Raw genomic sequence first — 24,873 nt, 5'->3', positions numbered from 1 at the left:
TTATGCTGTAAAGAAATTACTTTAGTACCATATAAGGATGTTTGTAATGTACAGGGGGAAGTGTTTTGGGAGGGAGTGGCATTGATGTCTGTTGTCTGCAAAACCTGTTTGAGCACACTTCACCGGAGAGTCAGCAGGAAGGAACAGTACCAGAGCAGAGCAGACCAGCCAAGGCCATGGACCCCCTAGTTTCTTTGTACTGGCTGAATCTTGCCTGGCTAGGGGTCTTCCTCTACTATTCTGGGAACCTCCTGCACTCAATGAGGAGACGATGGTGGGTGCATCCCCTCTTACAAGAGAGGCAGCAGAAAGGCCAGTTCGATGCTATACGAAGACCTGCGCCAACATCCACCAAAGTTCTTCAAGTATTGCCGGATGTCTGTCAGTGTGTAAGTACCCTTGATTATCTATTACCTGTACTTACCTTGTGCTGTCCCCTCATTTGTCTCGTGGTTCACGGTTATGTCCACTATTTTCAAGCTTTGATAAACTTCTGGAGATCCTGAGGCCTCATCTTCAGAAGAAAGACACTCGCCTGTGGAAGTCCATCACCCCGAAGGAACAACTCCTGATCACCTTGCGGGATGTAATGAATTCTATAGCTATAAACAGTTTGCATGTTGTATAGATGAGGAGGAGACCATTTTGTTCAAAACTAAAAACTTTATTTTTTAAAGTGTTCTTTACAAAAGTACCAAAACTTCAACTTCCAACTTGAAAGAGTAGTTCAGTTTTTGAAAATGTAGTTGCTGCTCATTCTAGTGCTGTTTTCAAGTCATTTACCATTGTGTATCTTTACTCGACCCTCCACTAGACCACATGTCTTGCCTATTGTGCCGTTGTCAATGGCTTGGGAGGGGCCAGCCCTCCTTCAGCCATGTGGCAGACAATGCCTGCCACCAGGGGGCCTGGGGCAAGTGTGCACACCTGAGCAGCTACATAGTGCAAAGTACTTGAGGTGCTGAAACTAAGATATTTAACAGAACCAGTGTACACCAAGTGTATTCCACACACTTCCTGATTCTCCAGCTTCAGCTACCTGTAATTCAAGACCAAGGATCACCACAAGTCCACTCACTTGAAGATGAACCTGTGTTGATCAGCTGTTCTTGAAGTGCAGGTAGCAAAGCTATTGAACCAGGGGCCATGGGAAAGTGAAGTATACTGCACACCTGAGCAGCTACATAGTGCAACATACTTGAGGAGCTGAACCTAAGATATTTAACAGAACAATCTTACAAATAGTATTGAAATCAGAACATTAGCACACCAACTGTATGCCTGACAGTGCCTGTCTCACTATTGCCTATTTGTTTGGCTCTTGTTTAGGGAAAAAGTGGTAGCTTCCACTAGTGCTCTGGGAAGAAGTAGTTGGAGTGCTTGTTTGCATGCCACCACATAGCTGGGTATAAATGGGCCATTGCTCTGCCTTAGAGGGAGGGAAAGAAGGCCCTGTGGGAAGTCCTGGATGGTAATCCTGGTATTGCTGAGAGGGAGGTGGACCCTGGTATGGCTGAGTGGGAGATGGTTGCCATGCGCTTGGTGGCCTACTTGGTGGTGTTGAGAAATCTAAGTGACTTTTGACAGCCTCCAGTAAACTACATTGGCACTGTATTAACCTATGTCGTGGGATTTGTTCCATTAATACCAAAAGCGACATCACTGCATAGTAAACCTGGCTGTTCTGGTGTTGCATTAGGCGATCAATCTTGTGGCGATGCTGCATGCCAATAGATTGAAGCTGCTCCTGAAACAGCTGCCTTTCCTTTTGGAGTTGTTGGTTTGAATAGTCCAATTTCTTTTTAAGGGTATCAATGTGTTGTAGATATTGTTGTGAAAGCGAGGAACTAGCACTATCATGTAGCCTTCGGGAAACCATGGCTTCCTGATTCCGCATCATTCCCACCAAGCTGGAAACAGCTCCAGCCATCTGAACATTTGCTGATCTGCCCAGTCCATGAGCAACTGCAGGGCAAACAGATGGGCGCCTGGGTTCTGAACGAGGGGTTTCTGTAGTAGTTTCTTCGGTATCAGGTTGTTCGGCCGGTAGTGATATGGATGTTGATGCGGTTGTTGGCTCTACTGACATACAATCCTCATCATCCGCTGCTATGTCATCCACGTTGATGGTTGTCAAACCTTCTGCACTTGCTTCAGGAGATGCATCCCAACTTTCAAGGGCACGTGCATTATTTGAATCATCCAGGAGTGCTTCAAAGTTATCTTCAGTGCTGTGGATAGAAAAGAAACAGCAATGTTTAGATGTCCAAAAGTACAGGTGCACTGTTCCCTAAAAAAAGGAGTTGCATGGTTACTTTTTTGAAAGCAGATACATATCAGCGTTTGAAAGTATATGTTATAAAAAACACCACTCACTCTCCCGCTTGTACAAGTGGTCGTAGGAAGCAGAGTAGACATGTGTGGCAATATGGGGTCCTTTTTTGAAGTGCCACTTCCAGTCCTCTGGTCTTTTTTCTCCACCTTCAACTCCGTCACGAAACTGTCCCAAATACTTCTCCATTTTGTCCTAATTTTTTCAACTGGGGGAAACAAAAACCAAAATAAGCACATTCTCATTATTTCTTTCCAGGTTCCTGGCAATGGGACAAAGCTACACAAAAGTCTACATTTAACATTCAGAGTGGGCAAAAGCACTAATTCTGGCCACAAAAGTGATGGAAAATAGGTTTCAAGGGGGTCTAACACTCCGGATTTGACGCAGAGCAGGGTTATAATCCCTAAAGGGAAGAAATCAGATTGCATTCCTAAATTGGAGGCCTAAAGTGCTTGAAAACATCTTGCGTGTGTATACATGGATCAGGGGGTGTAATTAGTGTACTGCTTCACACTGACAGACCAAACTCACTGTGTAATGCACCGCAAACAGCATTTTGTGTAGTGATGACCGTGCTGGAGGTACGTATCATGGCGAGAGTGCAGGCGATGGTGGTTTTCAAGCCCATATGGTCAGGCTGAGGAAGCTCAATGACAGAACAACAGTTACTGGGTGTCCAGCTGTTCGAATTTGGTCTGTTCACAATGAAGCAACAACCTTATTATCTTCTTGAGTCAGATGTGCCCCCACCACTCATTTAGTCGGTCATTGCTTCATTGTGATACGCAAGCCCCTTCACCGTGGCAAGGTAACGATCACGAAGGGCAATTGACACGTACATGCCTTTTGTTTTGTTGTTGCAGCCACAGTGCATCCAGAAAAATTAGGCAGGCATGTACACGCACCAGAAAAATTATTATAGCGGCTGTTGCTAGCAGCGGCCTTAAAAATTCAGGAATCCACCTGGAGTCCTGGACCCTGTTGATGGTGGCGGAGAAGGCAGTCAAGCAACCTGCAGGCAGAGATGCTGTGTTGGGACCGACTTAGTCTTGGGTCAGGCAGTCACACGGCGTCCAGGCAGAGATGCTGTGTTTGGGGACTGACTCAGTCTTCGGGCAGGCCTGACCGTGCTTTGCAGACCAGGCATCTGTGGTCAGATGGACCCTTGATCCAACGCTGTGTGCCAGAGATGACACCACTTGCCTTTCAATACCACGGTACAGTTTGGGTATCACCTTTTTTGAGAAATAATTGTGGCCTGGTATCTTCCACTGCGGTGTGTGGCTTTGCTTTTGTGTGCTGGTTTTTCTCAGGTGGTCATCCCATTGCAGTTTGTGCTTTACAATCATGTGCTTTTCGTAAGGTAGTTGTCCCTACGCGAGTCTTGGTCTTTACATGGCTCAATTTTCGGTGGCAGAGAGTACAGATGGCATTGCTCTTATCTGAGGCAGACACAAAAATATTTCCACACCGCTGAGCCCTGGTATGATGGCACTTTGGTGATGGCTGCCGACGGAGTGTTAAGTGGGGTGCCAGAATCAGAGCAGAAGGAGGAAGATATTTCACGCTTCCATGCGGAAGCTGAGGAAGATGAGTGCTGACAATATTGGGGGTTGAAGGCACATGCCTTTTTCTGAACACTTTACTTTGGTCGCACAAAATCACGACAGCACGACCTCGAACAGACCTGCCGGGTGGCCTGCCTCTGGCTCTGCCTTTGCCTGTTTTGTCCATATTGGGAGGGGGATGAAGTGAAATGCATGCACTGATTTGACTAATACAATGTGCAGTCACACAGGTGCAGTGAAGAGGTATGCAGTGACTGCTGGTAGAACAATGTGCAGTCACACAGGTGCAGTGAAAGGTATACACTGACTGCTGGTATAATACAATGTGCAGTCACAGATGCAGTGAAAGGTATGCAGTGACTGGTATTACAATACAATGTGCAGCTGTCACACAGGTGCAGTTAACAGGTTTGCAAGGACTGGTATATGAAACAGCGTGCGGTCACACAGGTGCAGTGAAAGGTATACAGTGACTGGTATTACAATACAGCTGTCACACATACAGGTGCAGTGAAAAGGTAGGCACTAAATGTGCTGGGCCTGGCACAGTATAGCAATTAGCAAGGGCCAGCTGCAACAGACAGGGCTGTATATGCAGTGTCAGTGGGCCACAAAAAGAAAAAAAAATAAAATAAACACATCACAAGAACATTAGCTCTCAAAAGAGCTGTTTTGGTGGTGCTTTTCAGCAACATATATCAGCAAGGAGCAAGCTAACAGACCTCCTAACTATCGCTTTCCCTATCTCTCCAATGTCTCTCCCTTCTCTCACTAATACAGCAGAACACAGAGTGAGAACATGGCCGACGCTGCTGCCTTTTATAAGGGGGGGGCTCCAGGAGGGAGTGCAGCCTGATCGGCTGCCATGTGTCTGCTGACTGATGTAGAGGGTCAAAGTTAAGCCAAATGATGTAGTATAGGGGGCGGGTCAAACTCACATAAAGTTCGCATTCAATCGCGAACACGAACCAGCGATGTTCGCGCGAACCGTTTGGGCCATCTCTAGTTATGAGGCCGTACGGGCTGAGAGGCCTCAACCACCGGCAACGTGTGTTTTCCGCTTCCGGTTGACAAGGGCTCATAGGATGGTAGAGTGCATCTTTGGCATCATATCGAACAAGTGGGGGATGTTCCACACACCGCTACAGCTGAGCCCTGCCAATGCAACAGCTGTAGTGAAGGCAGCGTGCATCCTTCACAACTTTGTTCTGCACGAGCAAGGATACAATCTCCATCATACTGATATGGACTACTTGCCGCAAATTTGCCGGTATGTGACTAGGGGTAGGATTCAGGCCCAGAGGAATTGGGATTGCTTGACTGGGTACTTCTGGTCGCGTGAGGGGTACTTCCCATATCAAGACATTGTGGTGCGTCATTGGGGGGACTTTTTTTTTGTTTTTTATTGGGGTTTTTTGGGGGGTGGTGGATTTCTATACAGTTTTTTTACTTAAGTTTACTATTTACATTTTGTTTTCAATAGTTTTATTTAATACATTTTAAAAACAGTTTTTTGTGTGGTGTACAACATTGGGGACAGAAAGTGGCAGTTAAGAGCCACTGGAGGGGTGCCAGGAAGTGGCAGGAGACACTGGAGGGGGGGGGGGGGCAGAGATTGGCAGTAGGAGACACTGGAGGGGGGTCAGTGAGTGGCAATTAGGAGACACTTGAGGGGGTGCAGTGAGTGGCAGTTAGGAGACACTGGAAGGGGTAGAGAGTGGCAGTAGGAGACACTGGAGGGACACATTAAAAACATATCGCAAAAACAAATGTCCAAAATAGGCATGAGGGCACAATTACATTCTTTGGCCTGTTTCTTGCGTGGAAACTTCTCATACTCTGGCACGAACTGTTTGGTGATTTCCTCCCACATGTTCCTGACATGATGGAAGTCGCTATACTTCTCATGCCATTTGTCATATAGCTCTGGCCGCTCCTCGACAGCCATTATGAAGTCCTCCACATTCTGGAAGCTCCTCGGCATGTTTGCTGCATGCTGTCTCTCCCAACTTGTCAACAAGAAGCTGTCAGAGATGAGGAGGAGAAGGAAGTTCCGGCCATCCGTGTTTTGTGCAAATTTGCCTGTGTAGAGGAAGATCTGTTTTCCTATTGCCTGCCACTACCCCTCCCTGTATCAGGTTCCATATGCATTGTGTGAAAATGCAGCAGATACGGACCTTTACGTTCAGGTTTTGAAAACGGGGTCACGCAAATGCAGACGGATCCGTTTTTTGTTTGGGTGAAGATGGCTGCTATTTTTAACATTGCTATCCGTGGCTCCGGTTTTTAAAAACGGAGCCACGGATACGTTTCTGGACTTAGTGTGAACCAGCTCTATAGCTTGAACTTAGCATACAGCAAAACTGACCATAAATGGGGCTGAAGAAGAAAATGGTGAACATCCTTACATTGCCTAGTCAGGGCTCAGATTTTACCCTACTGAAATTCTCTGGAATTACTTGAAGATTGCAGTCCAGAAATGGTTACCATTACATTTAGGGAGGAAGAGAAATAGCTGCTTTAATCACTTTGTGTAGCTCACTATAGAAATAGCTATTCCTGGATCATTCCTGTGACTTGTTATACAACATAAAAAATCAATTAACAATAGGCAGATCAGCAATGGTTAGTAAGACCTCAGGAGGTCTCAAAGTCTCTATAACATGTAGGATGCAGTGAACACAGTGCATGTCCTGTGAACAAAGGGTTTGTGCCATGGATGGCGACAGCACTTCTACAGTTAAGGGGCCCATACACTCAGTTGCCCAATCGACCGATCGACGGCCGATTTCGATCGATTTCCATCGAACTGGCAGGGTGGAAAATCTAGGTCGATCTGTTGAGATTGCTTATCATTTTGCATTGGCCCTAATGGAAATCTGATGGCAAAAAAATGCCATCAGATCAAACTGAAATCTATTGGAATTCTATTCTAGTAAAAAAATGTTCCTTTTACACATCAGATAGATAAGAATTCCATCTGATGATCTATCTGCTGCTAATCTGACGAGTGTATGGGTACCTTTACCGTGCATGGCACGAACCCACTGTACTGTGGACCAAGCCTTAAAAAGAACCCAAGGCCATCCTCGGGTCAGAGAACGCCTACTTACCGAAGAAGAGGGAAGCCTCTGGATATAAGAACATAATGCAGCACCACCGGGTGGTGTCGCTAAATATTAACATATTGGTAATTTAAATTACTGATATTTTATTATGCCCTACATGGCACCTATCCTAATCTTAACCATTTGGTCTAAGTGCCTAACCCCAACCCCCACCCCCTAATGCCTATCCCACTGTGTAGATGCCTAACCTTAACTACCCCTCCCCACCTAATACCTAGCCCTAACCCTGGGTGCCCAAAGGCGCCGATAGTTGTAGCTGATAGTTTACGATTGGCCTAAATGACTGATAGTTGTCACCAATTAATGTGGGTGTGTTGTATGATCCTTATCACTCAAACTGCATAACGTGTGTTACACAGTTAGCATATTGACTGGTAAAATTATGTGTGATGCTTGACCGATAGTGGATAAACTATGGCTTCAGTTATGTACACATGTCAACTAAATTGCAGAATTACTTAGGCTCTTCAATGACTACTAGCTCAGAGATTCTTAGTACATCAGATCTGTAATGGATGCATACCTGTAATAACATTATGAAGTGGCCATATGCAACTGATGAACTTTTCACTTATTAGCCTCAGGAAGGAAATTCAGTAAAATAAAAACGCAGCAGGCGTAGGATTTCCTCTAGAGTTCCTCAGGGTAATAGTATTCAATGTGGGTGACTCATCCTGCTACCATCCATCCGTACCTAATATTATTGTTACTATTTTGTCCTAATTTTCTGTGAGCAAATCCTTTTAGAAGTAAAATGCAACATGCACACTCGAAATATTGAAACATACATAAAAATATATGCAGTTGACCCCGTCGTTCAACAAAATGACCTAAAACAACTAAAATGTGTTTTTCTTTGATTTTTAATTAGCAAGTAAAATCTAGTCCAAGATTTTGCTTTCTGATGTGCTGCCACCTGGATAGATTTCACAGAGGTTACACTTGCAATTTTGCATATGCTTATTATTGTCTTTGAAGTTCATTTGATTAATGAAACCTAATACAGAAGGATTTGTGATAGATTAAATGCTTTGGTGAGATTCATTGACATGTATCAAACTGCCTCGAGGGTCTAGATACAAATGTGAGTTGTTAGATCATTCACACTAGTGTGACAGAGGTGACAGGAATACAGGAAAGGCTTTCCTTGGTGTCAGAGTGAAACTTTACAATGCAGAGTTCTCTTTGTAGAACTCCTTGAAGGCAGTGCAAGGAATTTCACAGGAGAGGAAACCCCATAAGCAGAGGCCCAGTAGCCACTTCTCATTAGCTTCAAGCTCACTGCAGACATGCCAAGGATATTTTTTTCTGGCACTGGAACACAGAACTTATCATTCTACAGTAGAGAATAACATAATTCAGTATGAAGATCATACAGAATATTGCCAGCTCTTTGTCAGATTTAGAACGGCCCTCCCCACTGTATATTATATGGATATTAGAAGTCACTGAGGAATGAATAAAGCATTGCTTTATACAGGTCACATAGCTTTACAGACTTTAGTTAAACAATACAATGCAATGATAAAATATATATACTACTTAAAAAAATCACACAGCCCGAATTTAACGCTTGTCACTAAAATGTATTTGTGTTTATCTGAATCCCCTCCCTGGCACAACTCTTAAGGTGAAGCCTTTTCTGCAAGAAATCCTGATTTATTCAGAACTTTTGCTTTAACCCTCCTGGCGGTCTATTAAAAACCGCCAGGGGGCAGCGCAGCCTTTTTTTGTAATTTTTTTTTTTTAAATCATGTAGCGAGCCTAGGGCTCGCTACATGATAGCCGCTGTGCAGCGGCATCCCCCTAGCCTCTTCGATCGCCTCTGGCGATGGGCGATCAGGAAATCCCGTTCAAAGAACGGGATTTCCTGAAGGGCTTCCCCCGTCGCCATGGCGACGGGGCGGGACGACGTCATCGGGAGTCCCGATCCAACCCTTGGCGCTGCCTGGCGCTGATGGGCCAGGCTGCGCAAGGGGTCTGGGGGGGGGGGGGGGGGGCGGCACGGCGACGCGGATATCGGCGAATCGGCGGCAATCGGTGTGCTCACGCAGCTAGCAAAGTGCTAGCTGCGTGCAGAAAAAATAAATAAATTGTACAAATCGGCCCAGCAGGGCCGGCGAAAACCTCCTGCGTGGCTTACCCCGAGCAAGCATTAACTGAAAATACACTAAGATTGTAGATTTAGTAATGGAAGTAAATACACCATTCCTGGAATCTCATATTCTTATTCTCAATTTAACCACTTTACTACTGAGGGGTTTTTCCCCTTCTGTAGCAGAGCAATTTTCCCCTTTCAGTGCTTCTTTCATTCATTCACCTATAACTTTTATTACTACTTATCACAACAAAATTATTTATATCATGTTTTTTCATTGGGTGGCACATTTTGCTAAGAATTATTTTATTCTAAATGCATTTTAACTGGAAAAAAAAATAGGAATAAAATAGAAAAAAAAATTATTATTTCTCAGTTTTCAGCCATTATAGTTTTAAAATAATAAATGCTACCATAATCAAAACCCTCATGTAAGGGCTGGAGGACCCGCTGCCAGCACGCATGTGGCAGCGTGCTCCGCTTCTCAGCCTCCTCCATGTGGCGCATCTCCGAGCGGGGCAATGCGGACGGCGGAGTCCGCATGCCCGGCGGGGTCCGCATGCCCGACGGACTCCGCCGTACGCTCACTCCATGTGGGGTCCCCCTCGCCGGCCAATAGTCTCCGCTTGACGCACGCGTGCGCGAGGAGACAAGAGCTTTATTCTTTGAGGAGGGGAGTCAGCTGACCAGGCCGGTCAGCTGACTCCAGCGAGGCTGTGGATTGGCTGGGGCTATGGGGCGGCGCTGGGGAGCCTTCTGGCTACATATGGGACTTGCTTGTCAGTAGCAAGTTGTCTGCTGTCGTGAATACACATGCTGTGTTAGCGCTCAGACCTTAGTGCAGTTCCCTGGTGTTGATACTAAGGATTTCACACCTTAGCTTAGGAATATTGTTGTATATTTATCTGTGTTTTGACCTTTTGCTATCCCTGACTACTCTATCTCTAGCTGATCTTGTACCTTTGCCTATCTGATCCTTGTTGCCAACCTCTGCCTGTTTATCGTTTACTCTTCTGCCTTCCGCTCCTGTACTGCCGCCGACATCTCTGTTACTGAACCCTTGCCTGTCTGACCTTTCTCCCTTCAGTGGAACGTCTCCCACTGGAGGGTTATCTCTGAGGCTTGCCTCTCCGAGACGCCTGCCCCAAGCAGACGATTACTGCTGGGGGTCGAGATTCCTCACTCAGCCTGGTTAGAGGATCTCACTCACGGGGTTCCCATTCAGAGGTAACCACACCTCTGAGGAATTACCGTGTGGTGGACATTTCCACACTATCTGATTTATTACTGTCTTTATTGTGTTCTTTTGCTGGTGTCCAGAGGTTAGCAATATATTGGATTATCGGTGATACTGCAGATCATCAATAATCGGGTATATATCTGCATTCTTGGTGATACTGCAGATCGCCAATAATCAGATTCTCTCTGCGTGCTGACACCGATCATGACACCTCAAATTTTATTTGCCCATTTGTTCCTGTTATTACAACATTTAAAATATTTCCGTAGTACAATGTGTGGCGCCAATATTTTATTTGGAATTAAAGGTACATTTTTTCTGTTTTGCGTCCATCACTAATTACAAGCCCATATTTTCTAAATTAACAGTAATATACCCTCTTAACATACATATTAAAAAAGGTTTAGTCCCTAAGGTAACTATTTATGAGTATGTATGTATGTATGTATGTATGTATGTATGTATGTATGTATGTATGTATATATGTCTTTTTGTAGGGGTAATTTTACTATTTGGCCACAAGATGCATTATGCATTATCATTATCATGCATTAACAGGAAGTAATGTGTGTATGAGTAACATTCATTATTACAATGATGACAGGCATCTCATTGATGATAATGATCATTGAAACAGGGACTTAGATGAATGAGAACTGCGTTACCATTCATTGATCTCCCCACTAACAGACGGCAGTAAGAACGCGTGCGGGAGTGAGCGTGGGAGCGCTCAGTGGTAATTTGCTACAATAGATCAATATCTACATCCCTGGGCAGGAACTGAAGTCCTGCCGATGTAGATATACTGCCTGTAGCCACATAAGTGGTTAAAGTCTGAATTTCCAAGACTGCATTCTAAACAGCTGCGAAACTTAAAACCATTCAGCTTAAAAATAAATAAAGTAATAATAATAATAATAATTAGGAATGCTCACCGCATTCCGCGGAATTAAGTTTTCCGCGATTCCGGACGGAATGTGGTGATTCTGGTTCCGTTGCGACGGAACAGAATCGCTATAGCGCTATGGTGAAATTTCCGTGGAACAATGCGTAATTCCGGCGGAATTTTGTTAGCCTATCACTAGAACGCCCCTAGAAGAAGTTTAAACAACAGGATTAAAGATATTCCGGCAGAAAAAACACCCTCCTCCCCCATCTTGTCTTCCAGGGATTTGTAGGATGTCAAAAGCCAGCCCACATACATTGGCCAGGAATGGAACCCAGGTCGACTGCTTGGAAGGCAGCTATGCTCACCACTATACCACCAACACTACATGCTGAAGCCAGCCTAGCATGCACCATTGTAATATACCCAAGAGAAAAATGAGCTTGCTTAGGGATTTGTATGATGTCAAAAGCAAGCTCACATACATAGATATTACGGTAGCTAAGACTACTCCTGCGCCTTTCTTGTAGTTGAAGAGATAAGTGAACTGTGACACCACACTGTGTTGTAAGACACAAGTACGCTTTAGGTTAGCAGGAATGGTTGCATGGCCACCTAGCTTTTCATCCTTCCCACCCTTGCCCTGGAATCTTCCAGACTTCAAATTGCTGTCCTTTGCTGTGTAGTGGTATAGTGGTGAGCATAGCTGCCTTCCAAGCAGTTGACCTGGGTTCGATTCCTGGCCAATGTATGTGAGCTTGCTTTTGACATCCTACAAATCCCTAAGCAAGCTCATTTTTCTCTTGGGTATATTACAATGGTAAATGCTAGGCTGGCTTCAGCATGTAGCGTTGGTGGTATAGTGGTGAGCATAGCTGCCTTCCGAACAGTTGACCTGGGTTCGATTCCTGGCCAATGTATGTGGCTTTTGACATCCTACAAATCCCTGGAAGACAAGACAAGACAGGAGGAGGAGGAGGGTGGAGGGAGGCCAAAGTGACACCTCCTGCTGGAAAAAACAAAACATTGACCGGGGGAACAGCCAGTAGGTTCCATGAGCTACCATTTAGCATAAACAAGGTTACAAGGTTTCATTACTTTAATTTTTTCGCCGGAATGCGGAATTCAGCGGAAATTCGCAAAATTCAGCGGAAATGTCATAGCGATGGAATTTAGTGCTGGTGGAATCCGCCAATTCCGGCGGAACGGAATTAGCTGTTTCCGATCATCCCTAATAAATAATAGAATAAAAATACTGATAAAAGTTATCTTTTGAACTTGTTAGCTGCAAACTGTTATCAGTTGTGTTTCCTCAGCCAAATAGAATTAGAATTTTGGCTTTTTTTTTTACTTTTCAGTAGAGCCGTTTCAACTCCTGTTTGACTGCTTCACTTGCAAAGATAAAAGCACTGGTTTAGTGATTCTTGGAAAGAAAAAAAAAAAAGAAGGACCACGAACAAGTTATTAGTAGCACTTTATGTAAACATGTTTATCTCATTATGTCTTATGAGATATGGAGGCTGGCATGTTTGTTTCCTTTTAAACAATACCAGGTGGTGCCTGGCATCCTGCTTATATTCCATGCATCAGTAGTGTCTGAATCACCCACTGAAATAAGCATGCATCAAATACTGTAAAACATCTGGGTCTTGATTCGCAAAAGAGTGCTAACTGTTTAGCACGGATGTTTTTGCGCAAATTTTCACATTGCGCGCGAAACGATAACGTTTTTGCGCGCAAATGAGAATTTTCAGGCAAAAACGATATCGATTTTGCGTGAAAATTCACGTGTGCGTGCAAAAACGTTATCGTTTCATGCAAAAATTCACAATCGCGCGCAATGCGAAAATTCGCACGAAAACGGCCGTGCTAAACAGTTAGCACTCTTGTGAATCAAGCCACTGATCTTGTACAGCGTTTACGGCTAAAAATATTAGGGCCCTTTCACAGTGTGGTGGTGCGGTACATTTACCTTGAATCTATTAATGGTAGCACCAGTCTGAAGTTCCCTAAAAGACGGTATGCCTCAAATCATAGACAAATTATTTAAAAAAACAGAAAGCAGAGGTGTAATCTGTTCCTGTTGTAAATTTCAAAAATTGCTAATATTTTCAAAAATGTTTTTGCTTTACATATTCCAGTATGATGGGTAAAGTCAGTCACTTTGCATAGAACCGAGATTAGATTATTATTATAACCTTTTAAAAATATGGACATATCCGGAGGGTAATAAGAAATAGAGCACTGAACAGAAATGTTTAAGGTAAGGCTCACTTTGTGTGTGATTTGTGAAATTGTGAAAAATTACATTGTATGCAATTTTTTTTTTTTTTTTGCTTAAAATTTTCAGATCTGTTCTTTTCATGTGAGATGTTCAATTTGTTTTATAATTCGAGTAAATGTGAACAAAGTACATCTGCATAAAATTTGCATGCGATTTTGAAGTCTGCCTTGGGCAGATGCGTTATCACCATAGGCTATATGAAGTGCGTGCGCCTACCCGGGATTATCGCGGTCCGCGAACTGCACAGAAGTGCGGTCTGCATATTGCAACGGATCCCATGGATCCGAGTGACAAGTGTGAACAGCTTCTATTTATAAAATAGGAGCTGTTTACTGTCTGTTTCTCCACTCAGATGGCAACAGAGTTTAAAACTGAACTTTTTACAAAGCAGTCCTGAATCATCAAACAACAAGTGTCAGCGCCAAGGCAGAAGGCGACCGCAGCCGAGAAGGACAATGTCCAAAAGTCCACACAAGCAATGAATATATAAATCAGGGCAGGTCTATAGTAATACAGCTTTTGTCATTTTCTCGTATACAGGATCTTCGAACAAAAAGGTAAAGAAGCAAGGCTTACCAGATTCCAACAACCCACATTATAAGGTTGTAAACGAGTTTGATAGATGGTCCGCAGAACTTTCAAATGGTGTCGTTTCACCAGCGATGTTGCACACCACAGATTACTCCGTTATATAGAAAATATCCGGAGGTCGCAGAGACTCGCCAAAGGGGAGTCCAGTAAGATAGTGACATGAAAGAGATGTACGGCACATCTAAGTGTAAACCGTCTTTATTACATAACAAGTAAAACAATTTAAAAACAAGGATAAAAGAAAAACTCACATACGGGGCCCGTGCACTGGGAACCCTGAAAAAGTAAAATGGTCAATAGAAGACCTCAAATAAAATGGTGCCGCCTGTCGTCCAGGAAGCTTCTTTACCTTTTTGTTCGAAGATCCTGTATACCAGAAAATGACGAAAGCTGTATTACTATAGACCTGCGCTGACTTTATATATTCAGTCCTGAATCATTAATAGTTTAGTTAAAATGATCACAGCTTTATATTCAATCAAAATATTTCCTACCACAGTGGCTCTTTTCTCCTAACAAATATCGTAATGAGAGGGGAGATTCTAGTGCCCAAACATAACATATTTAGAAACCAGGGTAGAGAAAAGACTAGTCAAAGCCACAAAGATTCACAAAAAAATTATTGATAGCTTTATTGGCACTTGTGCATATCACTACAAATTGCACCCATAATCAGTCCCCATTCACAAATAAAATCAATTAAAAGCAATTATGTGGATATAAGGTTGGACACCGCATCTCACAAGAGATAACCATAACAGACTTCCTGGCCATCAATCACACACATGCCACTGTCGATATTGATGCATACCAGTAGTGTCACTGATAAATTAGTAGATTGTATAGTAAAACATTAAGAGCTTTGAATAGTTAAAGTAAGCTCATATGCAATCCATACCTTCAGACTCTGCATATGTTTAGTAAGCAGTCTCAGGACATAAGTATTGGCATAGCAACTGCTAGTAGTAGATAAGGCAAATTATATACTGCTCTGGTCTTGATGCAGAATCTGCTTAGGTCATACAATAGCTTATAGTGCCATACAAAAACAGCATTAGGATAGGATAGTTTTCTTCATGGGTGACCACTGACCAGGAACATTAGGGAGCCTTTCCCAAAGACTCCTTATTTTACACAGTGGCTTGAGCCAGGATTTGAACCCTGGTGTGAGGCTGACGCCCTACATCAAAGGCAACACCCTTAAAGTGGACCCAAATTAAAAATACAAGATTTCAGAAATAAAATCTATTTTCTAAATTATAATAATAAATAGAAGCCTTTTTCAGCTGCATGATGACAAATATAAAATTTTTTACATTGCTGGGATTTTTCCGACAAACTGGTGGAGTAGATGGTGTCCAGCAATGGAGGAATTGCTAATGGCTGCTCCCAGTATAACCCTAGCTATGAAAAGAGAAGGGTGAAAAGCATGCACTGAAATTATCATAGGTTTGAAGGAGTGTTTATTTATCTTTGTATGTGTCAGAGTGGTGCAACTAAATATTTTTAATTAAAAAAAAAAATGTTTGGTTTGGGTCCGCTTTAATCAGTATGCTATCTAGCTGTTAGCTTAACCACTTGAGGACTAGAGTTTCATACTCCCCTAGTGACTAGGCCATTTTTTACAGTTTGGCACTTCACAACGTTAATGGTTTATTGCTCGGTCACCCAATGTAGCACCCAAATAAATTTTTCACAAATAGAGGTTTCTTTTGGTGTTGTTCGATTGCGGCTTAATAAAAAAAAAAAAAGACACATTTAAAGAAAAAAAAATTGTTTTTTTTTTATTCCCAACAAAATTGGACCTAGACTACGTTACCTACACTGCACAATACATACATAGACCTATGCCTATGATAGGGATTAGATTGTGACAGTGGCGTACCTAGGGGTTTGGCACCCGGTGCTGATTATCCACAGTCACCCCCCCCCCCCGTAATTGGGGCTACATTGCGCAGCGAAAAATGTGTGTGGTCATAGACCAAAATGTGGGTGTTGTCACGGGTGGAGACAACTTTACATGAACTTTAGATTAGACATTAGATTAGGACAGTGATGGCGATAAGTCACTTATCTATCGCAAAGTGCCAACAGCAATTTAAACTAAATACAAACATTTTAACTCATACATGAACATTATGGAAAATCCTAATGGAAAATAAACTGTAAAGATAAACAATTACATCCATCCTACTCCTGAAAAATGTATTTTTTAGAACCCACCAGTTTTATTTTCTGTTTTAAAAAGCTAAAACAAGGTAGGTTTAATGCTATTGTCTCATATGATGATGATTCAGCTTTTCCCATAGTCTCGCAGTTAGCAATCATGATGAGGCCCTCAACAAGACAAATTCAGGAATCTTGAGGCCCCCAACAAATCATGAGGCCCCCAACAAGACAAATTCAGCAATCATAAGGCCACCAACAAGAGAAATTCAGCAATCTTGAGGCCCCCAACAAATCACGAAGCCCCCAACAACACAAATTCAGCAATCATGAGGCCCCCCAACAAGACAAATCCAGTAACCATGAGTCCCCCAACAAGACAAATTCAGCAGTCATGAGGCACATAAATAGACAGCATTTCACATGAATGGGCAGAATGCCCACTTAATATGGTAGACACCTCTCACCTGGCTTCTGAATTCTCCTCTACTGGCTGCTGTGCCTGGTAGAGATGTAGCGAACGGTTTGCCGGCGAACGGTTCCAGGCGAACTTTGGTGGTTCGTGTTCGCCTGCACCAGGCGAACTTTTGCGGAAGTTCGATTCGCCCCATAATGCACTATGAGGGTCAGCTTTGACCCTCTGCATCACAGTCAGCAGGCACATTGTGGCCATTCAGGCTACACTAAGCCCTGGAGCCACTCCCCCCCTTATATAAGGCAGCCTCTCACTCGTCTGCCTGCTGCCAATAGACAGACTAGGGAGAGCTGCTGCAGATTTTTTCTCCTAGGGAAAGATTAGTTAGGCTCTTGGCTTGCACCTGGCTGATTGTTATTTCTAAAATAGCACCCCTCAACAGCTCTTTTGAGAGCTAATGTTTTCCTGATGTGTTTTTTTTGTGTGTGTTGCTCACTGACACTGACATTATACAGCCCTATCTGTTGCATCTGGACCTTGGTAATTGTTATTACTGTGCCAGCCAGGCCCTGCCTAACTATCTATACTGGGTCACCTACCTATGCCTACCTAACTACTGGGGCACCTACTTACCTATACTAGGGGACCTATCTATGCCTACCTACCTATACTGGGTCTCCTACCTATGCCTAGCTAACTACTGAGGCACCTACCTATGCCTACCTACCTATACTGGGACTCCTACCTATGCCTACCTACCTATACTGGGACTCCTACCTATGCCTAGCTAACTACTGAGGCACCTACCTATGCCTACCTACCTATACTGGGACTCCTCCCTATGCCTACCTACCTATTCTGGGACTCCTACCTATGCCTAGCTAACTACTGAGGCACCTACCTATGCCTACCTACCTATACTGGGACTCCTACCTATGCCTAGCTAACTACTGAGGCACCTACCTATGCCTACCTACCTATACTGGGACTCCTACCTATGCCTAGCTAACTACTGAGGCACCTACCTATGCCTACCTACCTATACTGGGTCTCCTACCTATGCCTACCTACATACAAGAAGATAATAAGGTCGTTGTTTCATTGTGGACAGACCAAATTTGATCAGCTGGACAGTCACTGTTCTATCATTGAGCTACCACAGCCCGGCGACCATATGGGGTGGAAAACTGCCACGGCCTGCACTCTGGCCATGTTGCGCACCAGTCCAGCACGGCCGTTACTACGCAAACAGCTGTTTGCAGTGCGTTACACAGTAAGTGTGGTGTGTCAGTGTGAAGCAGTACTCTAATTACACTCCCTGATTGATGTATACACATGCAAGATGTTTGAAAGCACTTTAGGCCTGCAATTTAGCATTCAATGTGATTTCTGCCCTTAAACCGCTGCTTTGCGTCAAATCCAGATTTTTCACCGGGACTTTGTGTCTATCCCACTCCGCCACCTGTTTTCCATCACTTTTCTGGCCAGCATAATTTTTTCTATTTTTCAAAGTTCGCCTCCCCATTGAAGTCTATTGCGGTTCGCGAACTGTTACGCGAACCGAACCTTCCGCGGAAGTTCGCAAACGGGGTTCGCGAACCGAAATTCGGAGGTTCGTGACATCTCTAGTGCCTGGCTGGCAATACTGTTTTTGTCTGGATTGGGGATGATGTGTGGGCTGAAAGGCCTGGCAGTGATGCTGTGGCCTGACTGGCGGTGATGCTGTGGCTGGGCTGGCTGGCGGTGATGCTGTGGCTGGACTGACTGGCGGTGATGCTGGTCTGTGCTTGGCTGGTTGAAGTAAATGCTGGCCTGACTGGTGGTGATGCTCTGGCCTTTTTGCCAGTGATTTTGGACTGGTTGGCTGGTGGTGATGTTGGGCTGGCTGGCCTAGATAGTTTAGGTAGTGAGAGGTGCCCCACTAGTTTAGGTAGCGCCAGGAGCCCCCCAGTTCAGGTAGTGACAGGAGCCCCCCAGCTCAATTAGTGACTGGAGCCCCCAGTTCAGTTAGTGACAGGTACCCCCCAGTTTAGGTAGTGACAGGAGCCCCCAGTTTAGGTAGTGACAGGAGCCCCCAGTTTAGGTAGTGACAGGAGCCCCCAGTTTAGATAGTGACAGGCACCCCCCGGTTAGATAGTGACAGGCACCACCCAGGTTAGATAGTGACAGGCACCCCCCAGGTTAGTGACAGGCACCCCCAGGTTAGATAGTGACAGGGCCCGCCAGGTTAGATAGTGACAGGCACCCCCCAGGTTAGATAGAGACAGGGACCCCCCAGGTTAGATAACAATAATAATCTGAACATTTGTATAGCGCTTCTCTCCTGTCGGACTCAAAGCACTCAAGAGCTGCAGCCACTGGGGCGCGCTCAAGAGGCCACCCTGCAGTGTTAGGGAGAGTTGCCTTGAACTCCTTACTGAATAGATACTTGACCTAGCCAGGATTTGAACCCTGGTCTCCCATGTCAAAACAACAAACAAGGCCAGTATTCGTACAGGAAAAATGAATCATGCAACACGGGAGTCAAGATCTTACTCAAGGTTCCTACAAATGTACTCGAGTGGTGTCGTAGTTCACACCACCTTGTTGTCACAGGTCTACTAAAAGACTACTACATCCTTTATTTGCAATACTTATAGGTTTTAAAATATATGTTGGTGCATAGATTGCAGACCAAAGCGGGTGTCTTTGCCTATCCCCCCCACAGTTCACTGTCAGAATGTGCGAACAGTTAGCTGGTCTGAGCACACAAGCTGTGGGGTGTGGCTAACCCTGAAAACTTTGGTTGCACAGCACTATTTCTTTTATAAAATCAAAACAGTATTGTGTGGGGTGTACAATTGAACCACCCTGCAGTGGCTTATGCAAGTGCAATAGATATGCAAAAAAGCTGTCTAGATTGCTCAAATATGGCAGCTCTTTGCATCTACAGAGTCGCTGCAGGTCTCCCTCACACAATTACTGAAAACAAGCCACGGGAATAGTACAAGGATTAGGGAGTGCAATACATATATACAGTGCTAACAGTGCTCGACATGTTTCATCTTAAACAGATTTCGTCAGGAGCAAGATAAAGTGCAAAAATAATAAATAGAGAATCCCCAACCACCACCAAAGTATCCTCCAGCATCACACGGCTCAAGTCAGAGCTGAAGTGCCCATCTATACAATGGGTTTAAATATGTTGTGGAGGCTGGGACTGACCTACCCCTTCCAGGCGACGCCCTCACACATCTCCGCCCATTCCCATTAGCTCATGCAGGGATGTTAACTGTGAGTGTGCTGGCTGGCTTTTAGTCCAAACCTGTGCCATATATAATTCAATTGGTGCTGGCTACACACTGCTGTATGTGATTAAACGCCAGTAGTCTCAGCTGTTAGCGGCCGTCACGTACCGCTGCTGAACTTCCGACTCCATGTGACGTCACTTCCACATTGCCTCGGCAACGCGTACATATGGTCGGGTTCAATGCGTACAAAAGTATGCGGCCCGCTATGGCGGTTGCATGGTAATGAGAAGCTTTTGCCCGTGATCAGGCTAATGCTACCAATTGGATGTGGCTAAATATGTACAAATGTGCGCCTCATTTAGATCGCCATGACTACACACGCCCTGTGGGCGCACTACAGATGGAGTGTAGTAATATTACTCTGGCCCTAAACATGCATATCTATGCATGTTGTGCGACCACATCGTCTCATGTACCTGTGTTTATATAACTGTGAAGAAATCTCTCCCTGCGATGTGAATGCACAACATAAACAGCAAAGCGCAATACTCATGCATATTCCCACCACTGTGGATGCGACCACATTGTACTTTTAGTCCAAACCTGCACCCTGTATAATTCACATGGCACTGGCTACACAACACTGTATTGCCAGTAGCCTCACCTGTTAGTGGCTGTCACGTACCGCTGCTGAACTGCCGATTCCATGTGGCGTCACTTCCACGTTATCTCGGCAACGCGTACACACGGTCGGGTTCAATACGTACATATGTATGCGGCCCGCTATTGCGATTACCATGGTAATTAGAAGCTTTTGCTCGTAATCAGGCTAATGCTACAAATTGGATGTGGCATATTGTGTACAAATGTGCGCCTCGTTTAGATTGCTAGGACTACACATACCCTGTGGGTGCACTACAGGTGGAGTGGAGCAGCATGCGTATGCATGCTTGTTGTGCGACCACATCGTCTCATGTACCTTTATTAGTATAGCTGTGGGAAAATCTCCCTGCAATGTGAATGCACAATCTAAACAGCAATGCGCAATACTCATGCATATTCCTACCACTGTGGATGCAACCATATCGTTGCATATCTCCACATCGGTTGAATAAAGGGCTCACAGACCCATAATCAGCAAGTATCCTTGTTAGTGACAGTATATCTCTCCATTGAGTGCAAATTTGGGTCCACAGTGGGCTAGCATCATAATGTGGATAGACATACATATGTTTCTGTACATAGAGGAGGGGAGGGGAAGGGAATAGAGGAGTCCAGTCGAAAGACCACAACACTGATAGAATAGGAGCAAAGTCCTGGGGATACAGATTCAGCAATACATGTACAATGCAACTGTTATGTTAAATCAATCGGTTTATGTTACATGGGGGAGAAAAGTATGTACAGGAGTACAAGATGCAAGTAAATGCTGTATGAGGGCTACAGGAAGCTTGCCAAAGCAAAGTCCTCATTTAAACCTTTTGGGCCAACGTATCAATACGGAAAATCCACTCTGATTCCAATTGTAGTAATTTCTTATCTAAATTGCCCCCACGTATTCCCAGTTTCCACTGTTGGACTCCCCAGAAAGATATTTGTCTGGGGTCCGACAGGTGTTTGTCCCTCATATGCCGTGCCAAGCTTGTGTCCCTCTTTTTAGTTGTATCGCCCACGTGCTCTAGGACTCTTTCTTTAAGGGCGCGAGTGGTTTTGCCAATATGTATTTTATTCCATGTGCACCTAGCAGCATATACCACACCTTTTGTGTTGCAATTTATGAACGACCGTATGGTAAATATACGTCCATTTGCAGGAGAGGTGAACGTTTTGACTGTCGGCATATTGGGACAGGCCTTGCAGTGGCCGCACTTAAAAGACCCATTCGGCTTTGGGGGGAGCCAGGTGGGTCTCACCTCAGTCTTTTCATTGAACGTACTGTGTACCAATATATCTTTTAGGTTCCGTGTACGTCTGCAGGTGACTGATGGTTTAGCGGGTAGGACCTTTCTGAGTGCTTTATCTTGAATTGATCAGCTATCTACGTGATTATGAGGTAATGTTCGCTGAAAAAATTAAGACCAGTTAATTGACAAACAAAAACTTCTGTTGGAACTCTCGAATCATCCTGACTTTGACAAACTCGAGAATAAATTACAGAACAAAATCGAATTATATAAAGAAGATATTAAGCTGAGAAAGCAAAGGAAGTTTCAGAGAGATTCCACTGATTTTAAAATAAAGTGTACACATGGTCTGAAAAATTCAAAAAGCCACACACCTGCTGACAGTGAAGTTGACCAATCAGGGAGTGAATCACAGACTGAACTAGACTCAGATACCTCATCAGTTGCTGCAAACATAAAACGAGGTAGACTAGTCAAACCACGACCCCCCAGACAACAGAATAGACACGACCCTAAAAATTGACAGACAGTGAAACGTCCTGCAAAAGGTTTTTTTTAGACCAGGCCCCCGAGACACCGTCCTCCACCCCCCAGACTACACCTACCCAGACTACGAATCGACTGAGAAACAGAATAGAGTGGGGATACACGGGCAAGGGGAGGGGGAAAAACAACCATCAATGGTAGACACACTAGTAAATATATCTGACCAGAGGGTATCTACATTACCCACTAATATTACCATGTGTCACCCCCTTGACCAGACAAGAGTCATAAACCTCTCATCAAAAACCCTTACAAACATACAGATTATGTTACTACAAAAAGGACTTTCATTTGTCCCATCAGCAGATTTTTCCTCTTTTGAATGGGCAAAAGATGTTCATCTTTTTGCCCGCAAACTTGCCCTAATGAAAATGGGTCACAGGGTCCACTAAAAATAGACAACAAGCAGAAAGTGACAGAGAAGCTCTGGCAACTCTCGAAAACCTACTACAGGAGAACATTACAGGCGTTCCTACTATGGCTCCACTAAGCAAAATTAAAAAACAGAGTGTTTTTTGCCCCTCAGTCTCCCAGTATACTCACATTCAAACGTTTACCACGATGGTGGTGAGAGATATACAGAGACTAAGACAGAGTACTAACTGGACCCCAAAGTGTGACAATCTGACCCCACAGGAGAGAGCAGCCTTAAGGGAATTGTCTAATGATAAGACCCTGACAATTAAACCAGCTGATAAAGGGGGGGGGGGACATTGTAGTGATGGATACAGTGGATTATAAACAAATGTGTCTACGCATTCTGTCTGATTCCTCCAAATACTCCATCTTGAAAAGCAACTCCTTACAAACTCATAAGAAAATGTTACAGACACTCTTGAAGAAAGGTCTGTCAGATGGAGTCTTACACAAGGACGATTAATTCACACTGAAAAAAAAATCAACCCTGCACCCCACCATGTCTACCTTTTATGCACTACCTAAAACTTCACAAACAGTGCGATATAATACCTGGGAGACCTAAAGTGTCGGGGAGGGACAATCTCACTGACCTCACAAGTCAGTATGTGGATAGCTTCCTGAGACCTTTTGTTGAGGCACTCCCATCCTATCTCAGAGACACAAAAGATGTTCTGAGGAGAATTCAGGACATATGTGTGTCTGATGACACTTTTCTGGCCAGCCTGGATGTCGAGGCACTTTACAGCAACATCAGGCACGACCTCGGCATCCAGGCGGCAAAATACTTTTTACAAAGTAGGGGCACACACCTCTCTGGTCATTCACAATTTTTGCTGCAGTGTTTGGAGTTCATCCTACCACATAATATTTTCCTGTTTGGGGACACCTGTTACCACCGGCTCAGGGGCAGTGCGATGGGCACCGTGTGTGTGCCATCCTACGCAAATCTGTTTCTGGGCTGGTGGGAAGACATTCATGTATTCTGTGAAGATTTGTCATTCTATACGGCCCATATTACCTTCTGGGGAAGATTTATAGATGACATCTTGATCCTATGGGAGGGCCCCAGAAGTGTATTTACTGATTTTGTGGAGATCCTGAACAACAACAAGATAGGAATGCACTTTACGTACGAAATCAATGAGGAGCATATCACCTTTCTGGATATCAGTATAACAAAGGGGGTAAATGGTTTCCTGAATACAGAGATATACCGCAAACCCACCTCCACAAACTCGCTACTCAGATGGGACAGCGCGCATCCGAGATCATTGCGAGTGGGGATACCCACTGGGCAGTTCCTGCGGGCACGCAGGAACTGCTCAACATAAGAGTCTTTCAAAAAGGAGAGTAGCTTATTATCGAGTAGATTTAGAGAGAAAGGTTTTCCAGAAAATGTGATTCGTAAAGCGCATGCTAGAGCAAAGACCACTGATCGCACTGCTACACTTAGTGACAAACAGCTTAAGGGCACAGAGCAAGGACCCCCGAGATTAAGCGGAACCTTCTCAAGTCAATCACACGAAATATTTAACATCATTGAACACTACTGGCCCATACTGCACCAAGATAAAGAACTCACAAAGGTCCTACCCGCTAGACCATCAGTCACCTACAGACGTACATGGAACCTAAAAGATATATTGGTACACAGTACGTTCAATGAAAAGACTGAGGTGAGACCCACCTGGCTCCCCCCAAAGCCGAATGGGTCTTTTAAGTGCGGCCACTGCAAGGCCTGTCCCAATATGCCGACAGTCAAAACGTTCACCTCTCCTGCAAATGGACGTATATTTACCATACGGTCGTTCATAAATTGCAACACAAAAGGTGTGGTATATGCTGCTAGGTGCACATGCAATAAAATATATATTGGCAAAACCACTCGCGCCCTTAAAGAAAGAGTCCTAGAGCACGTGGGCGATACAACTAAAAAGAGGGACACAAGCTTGGCACGGCATATGAGGGACAAACACCTGTCGGACCCCAGACAAATATCTTTCTGGGGAGTCCAACAGTGGAAACTGGGAATACGTGGGGGCAATTTAGATAAGAAATTACT

General features: G+C 44.3%; 1 protein-coding gene across 1 annotated transcript in view; it reads right to left on the bottom strand.

Annotated features, from left to right (window-relative positions):
- Nucleotides 1-769: 769 nt before the first annotated feature.
- The window catches only part of LOC137504817 (uncharacterized), a 95,348-nt gene continuing 71,244 nt past the window's right edge, over nucleotides 770-24,873 (bottom strand). Inside the window, exon 3 of the mRNA XM_068233408.1 lies at nucleotides 770-2,231. Coding sequence (XP_068089509.1) covers nucleotides 1,307-2,231 — 925 coding nt within the window. The 3' untranslated portion in view covers nucleotides 770-1,306. The remainder of the gene's footprint in view (nucleotides 2,232-24,873) is intronic.

The sequence above is a fragment of the Hyperolius riggenbachi genome, chromosome 4 (assembly GCF_040937935.1).
Source record: "Hyperolius riggenbachi isolate aHypRig1 chromosome 4, aHypRig1.pri, whole genome shotgun sequence".
Classification (NCBI taxonomy): domain Eukaryota; kingdom Metazoa; phylum Chordata; class Amphibia; order Anura; family Hyperoliidae; genus Hyperolius; species Hyperolius riggenbachi.
This window is presented reverse-complemented; position numbering and strand designations above follow the sequence as displayed.